The 5,938-nt window shown below is 40.3% G+C and overlaps 1 protein-coding gene across 1 annotated transcript; it reads left to right on the top strand.

The window, feature by feature from the left end:
• Nucleotides 1–281: 281 nt before the first annotated feature.
• On the top strand, nt 282–3,454 carry LOC111871911 (protein argonaute-2-like). Its single transcript, XM_033754452.1, has one exon. It carries the CDS (start codon nt 429–431, stop codon nt 3,333–3,335), a length of 2,907 nt encoding a protein of 968 aa, XP_033610343.1. The 5' UTR covers nt 282–428; the 3' UTR covers nt 3,336–3,454.
• Nucleotides 3,455–5,938: the final 2,484 nt, after the last annotated feature.

Genomic DNA, 5,938 nt, shown 5'->3' with positions numbered 1-5,938 from the left:
TGACTTTGACTTGAGAATTAGTTGACAACAGTGATGCACCGGGGGATGCCGAGGTTGCTACGCAGCAATAAACAACCCTCGATAGCGTTCCCAGCAACACCTGCAAACACGGCAACTAGGCAACAAGGAAGCGAGGCGTTTTCCCGTTCGCTGGCTGAGGGTTTATAAGAGAACTACACTGCCTAAGGAGTCAGTTGAAATATAGCAGCCGCGTAAGACAGTTGAATTGTAGTAGTCACCGAGTTCAGTTGTAACGAGTGAATCGTGATAGTGTGAAGAGATCTGTGTGTAGGGTTCTAAAGTGTTTAAACCCGTAACAGTGTTCTAATTAATTGTAGCCAAGACTTGTAGGTTGTTAATTGAACCAATTAACAGTCCGAACGGCGTCTTCAGTAGAAAAACACGCTACAAAAATTTGATTCAACAAAATGCGTAAGAAAGCACAAAAGACATCTTGGAGGCAGAAAACTGGAGACAAATGTGACGGATCAGAGAAAACTGGCACTGGACAGAAAGGAAGTGAAACTACACAAATCGAACCATCACAACTTAAAAAACAACAGCAACAACAACAGGAAACGCTTTTAAGTACTGAAGGACGTGCCAGACCATCTCAACCACTGCAGCAGAAGATGATGCTTCATCAGGAACAAGTACTACCAACCCAGGTGGGGGCAGTTGTTGGTACTTCTGGTCTTTGCAATGGCCACACAGGACCACACAGAGAGCAAATGAAACACAGCCAAGGACTAGAACATGGAAGTACTTTACAAGGAGCACTGTCAGCAGGAGCTGCTCAGCGAACTGTAGGTGATACATCAGGTGCTGAAACAACAAACCAGTTAATTCAGACATTGCAATTACCAGTGAGAAAGGATTGGAATAAGTGTGGAACCATGGGGAAATCAATAATTGTTGAAACTAATCATTTTGCACTGGATTTGTCAAGAGTACGAAACAACATTATCATACATTATGATGTAACACTAGAGCCTTCATTTCCACAGAGAATGTTGAGGGCTGCCATGGAAGAATTTAGGCTCAAACATTATCCAAAACGGTTTCCAGCATTTGACGGGAAGAAAAATTTGTATAGCTCTGGAGAGCTGCCATTTGGCAGAGAGATGTGTGATCATATTGCTTTGTGTGATAATGAATCTGGTAAAGAAAGAAAGTTTAAGATTACCATCAAGTATGCATCTCAGGCTGATTTGCAGTCTCTGGTACAGTACACGGCTAGTGGGGCTTCTCTTCTTCCTCCTCAAAAAGCCATTCAAGCTGTTGATATTATACTGCGCAATGTGTCAGCCTTCAGGTTTGTGCAGGCAGGACGCTCTTTCTTTAGTCCTCCAAAGGGTCGAGTAGTGGAACTAGGTGATGGCGTCGAAATGTGGCATGGATTCTTTCAAAGTGCCATCCTGGGATGGAAACCCTTTGTTAATATTGATGTCGCTCACAAAGGCTTCCCCTCAGCAAGAAATGTTGTAGACCTCATTTTGGAGATATGTAAGCTCAGGCATGAAGACCTTCAGAAAGAACTAACAATCCAGCAAAAGGAAGATTTCTTGAACTATATTCGTGGACTGAAGATTGATTATATGCTTCCAAATGTGCCAACCAGCAAGAGGACATACAGAGTGAACAATATTACAAAAAGTCCAGTTGAACAGTTCTTTGAATTGGATGATCACACATGGATATCTGTTGCAGAATACTTTGCCCATGAGAAGAAGATAATTCTTTCATATCCACATCTCCCATGTCTTCATGTTGGCTCTGTGAATAGGCTTAAACCAATCTATGTTCCAGCAGAGTTGTGCACGGTGATAAGGGGTCAAGCAACAATCAGAAGATTGAATGAGACACAAATATCAAATATGATAAAGAACACTACAACATCTACCGATATCAGGAAGCAAAAGATTCGGGAAGCGCTGCAGTCGGTGAGATTCAACGACGACCCATATATGAAAGAGTTTGGCCTCTCAGTCAGTGACCGATTTGAAAAAGTAGAGGCTCGTGTACTAGAGGCACCACAGTTACAATATAATGTTGAAGTGGACAAAAAAAATGTTGTAAAGCCTATGAAGGGTGTTTGGAGGCCATTAACATTTTTGAGCAGCAACAAGCTTTCTCACTGGATTATTCTGAACTTAAACAAATATACAACAGAAGATGAGATGAGACGGTTTGCAGTTGAAATGCAGAACGTGGGACGAACTTTGGGAATGGAAATTGCTCCTCCTCCTCCCCCAAAAAGTATGCAGCCTCCAACAAAAAATACACATCAACTAATGGAATTCTTTAAAACAGTAAAGAGAGCGGTTCAGCTGGTGGTGGTAGTTGTTCCTGATAGAGGAGACTGCTATGCTAAAGTGAAGAAAGTAGCAGAGCTGAATGTTGGAGTATTGACTCAATGTGTGAAGGGAAGAACAATGTCACGTTTGAATCCTGCTGTATGTTCCAACATTCTATTGAAAATCAACTCAAAACTGAATGGTATAAACCACACATTTGCTTCAGTATCAAGGCCACCATGTTTGTTTCGCCCAGTTATGATAGTAGGAGCCGATGTGACCCATCCATCGCCTGATCAGCTTAGCATCCCTTCAGTTGCTGCTGTAACTGCCAGCCATGATCCAAAGGTTTTCAAGTACAACACCCAGATTAGGTTACAACCTCCGAAGGTAGAGATCATTGAAGACCTGGAAAATATCATGAGACAGCAGCTTCTGTTCTTTTATAGACACACATCTGCTTGCAAACCGGAGAGGATAATATTTTTTCGAGATGGTGTAGGTGACGGACAGTTCGCCCAGGTTTTGAACAGTGAGGTGAATGCAATTCGACGTGCTTGTTTTTCTATGGGCCAAGAATATGAACCTAAAGTGACATTCTTGGTGGTGCAGAAACATCACCACACCCGATTCTTTCCAAGAAGTGAGGATGCAGATGGGAGATATAAGAACGTTCCACCCGGTACATTGGTTGATCGTGAAATTACTCACCCAACTGAAGTGGACTTTTATCTGGTTAGCCATTCCAGCATCCAGGGTGTTAGCAGACCTACCAAGTATCATTTATTGTGGAATGATGATGACAGTATGACAGAAAATGAAATTGAAAAGATTGCATACTACTTATGTCATATGTTCTCACGTTGTACACGCAGTGTGTCCTATCCAGCACCTACATATTATGCACATCTTGCTGCTAAGAGGGCTCGTGTGTACCTGGAGGGAGAGAACATTAAGCTGTCTAATCTACAAAGTCAGCAACATATATGTGCTGTCTTGAAAGAAATTGTTTCAGACCATCCCATGTTTTTTGTGTAAAACTTCAGCTGGCATAAGGAAATCATGTGCAATAGTTCCAAGAGTTGTCAGTTCAATAGTAGCCACTACCAAGAAACGACTAGTGACATGACTAGTAATGAAAGAATGAAAAACAGGAGACTTTGTGTGCCGTAGTTTTACTGTTCTGTAGTGTAAATCAGTGACGATGTAATAGTTATTTGTACTTAGGAGTTATAAGCATTTAATAAATTCAGTTATTAATCCAAACACAGTATCTAGTCACTATACTATGACAATCTCTTTTAAGAATTATGGTTTCAGTGTTTTGAAGTCTAGATTATCATGCAGTTGTGCAAATTGCTCTTGGAAATTGCCAAAACAAAAATTCTTCGTTTGAGTCCCGCAAGACTGTTTCACGACTTGGGGAGACGTGCAGCCTAACTCTGAGGACTATACTGCTATCAAAGTCAAAGTTACTTCATGACTGGCGGTTTACAGCCAGTCAGTTCGTTTTGTCACCAAACCCCTTGAGACTCACAACCAGAGATATTGAACCTTTGCAGTTATAGTCCTCATATAACATCCTTTTTCCTGAGAGGATGGGCATGTCTCTTATGAACATGCTTGGCCTTTCGTCACGTGTGCATATCGCACATGTAGCATGTCATTGAAAATTCTTCCTTTTGCATTACACACAAGTCCTCTGTGAGTCCAGGCTTTGCAAAACAGCACATGCCTATCCTACATCAACGGTCATAAGCTTGACCACCGCCAAGTTAAGCCTCTTATATTTTCTGTCTGGTTTCTCCATGTCCTATGCTGTGACCATGTTCATTCTCACGATTTTGTATGACTTCGTCATGTTACCTGAACAATTTTGTTATACAATAATATAGCGCACACATAAGATTGAAAACTGTGTGCAAATCACAGAATGGTGTGCAGCTTGGAAAATTTCCAATAGCATGGGAAACCTTGTTTTGTAGGAGCTGTTAATTCAAGAGGTTGGTGTGAGCCGCTAATTCCCAGCCGGGGTAAGCTGAAGTCTTTATTCATCCGATCAGTACCTTATGGAGGTTTAGTTTAATGCTGGTGATTAAACACTCGCTTTTGAATAGGAAGTCGATTCTATTAAATGTTCGGAAGGCCTTGGCTTCAATCATTTCTATGTGCAGTCTTCCTGTAAAACTTTTATCATAGATTACATGGATATATTTCACACTAATGGCGAATGGGGGTGTTCTGTTCATTTGATGAAAGATAAGCCTCAGGGAATGTAAGTACATGAGAAAAGTAGATGAACTAAGCCTCATGATCATTGATTTTTATGTTCCAGCGCTGACACCTTGTCTCAGTAGCACTGAGACCTCGCTGCATCTTTCTGAGAACATAACACTCCCTGCAGTGTCATATATATACTGGTGTCATAAGCAAAGAGACTTAGAGAGACACCAGGTGTTCGAGGTGTATCATTTATAAGTATGCTGTAAAATGTGGGGGACAGGACAGAATCTTGTGGCACCCCTGCTTGTATATCCCTTGGAGCAGACATTTCATCTTCAAAATTCTGAATCTCCTCTGAAAAAGAAAAGAGATAATAAGCTTGATTAAGCTGATCAAAAATTTTAATTCCAACAATTTACATAGCAAGCCAAGGTGTCATGTTGTATCAAATGCTTTCTCAATATCCAAGAATACTGTGGCCATAGACGTGTTGTTGATGAAATTTAAGATGACATGGTCCATAAGCCTCATACTTTGAAGTGTGCTGTGACAGGCACGGAAACCAAACATGCTTGCATTACACAGGCTTCTTTCTTTAAGGTGCATTTGAACAATTTTCAGAATAACTTTATCAGATAGCTTGCTAATTGGATGTAAATTTTGAGGAAATTTTGGGTCCCTACTGGGTTTCGGTAACATAACTTTTGCTTCCTTCCAAGACTTTGGAAAATGGGACAGTCAAAGGAAGTGATTAAATGAGTGTGTCAGATGTACTAATGGTCTTCTTCGAAGATGCCTAAGGCATTCATTTGGAATACCATCAAGTCCACACGTCTTTCTCTATTTCAATGCTTTTGCTAATTTTTGTAAGTCACATGGTCTTACTTTTCCAAACAGGGTATCATCTACAAATGTGAGTAGAGCTTGGGACTCTAGTCTCCACCTGTTGCTCATGGTTTTCAACACACAGGTCGTGACATGAACAGGTTTTCTAAACATACCGCAATCACCATTCAACACTAACAGTATTAATAAGATGAATTTTTAACTGTCACACTACGCAGCATATAAATTTGAGGTAGAAATTTGTCAATATATTATATTATTACTGTATAATATTAAGATATTTTTTAATTTGTAAAAAGATGGTGTATTTTTTCTCCTTTTTTGTCCTTGCAGTGATAGTTATTTGCAATAGAAGTGTTTCTGGACACGTTTATGTGTTATTATTAACACATATCAAAGTATATCTTATTTTGGCTATGAAATAATCTCTTAACAAAACATGAATGAAAGCTATCACTGTGTTTGCTTGCAGACCGTATTGTTGTGATTGATTCTGTTGAGCAATCTTGAGCGTAAGTGCTTATTCTGTTGTGGGAACATCCCACATTATCACGCATTTCAGGTCAGGTCAG

This window comes from Cryptotermes secundus, unplaced genomic scaffold, assembly GCF_002891405.2.
Source record: "Cryptotermes secundus unplaced genomic scaffold, Csec_1.0 scaffold1551, whole genome shotgun sequence".
Lineage (NCBI taxonomy): Eukaryota > Metazoa > Arthropoda > Insecta > Blattodea > Kalotermitidae > Cryptotermes > Cryptotermes secundus.
The sequence above is the reverse complement of the archived record's forward strand: the minus strand, read 5'-3'. Positions and strand labels throughout refer to the sequence as shown.

Excerpts from the sequence above, each read along its gene's own strand:
- LOC111871911 (XM_033754452.1), top strand. The coding sequence starts at position 429 with ATGCGTAAGAAAGCACAAAAGACATCTTGGAGGCAGAAAACTGGAGAC.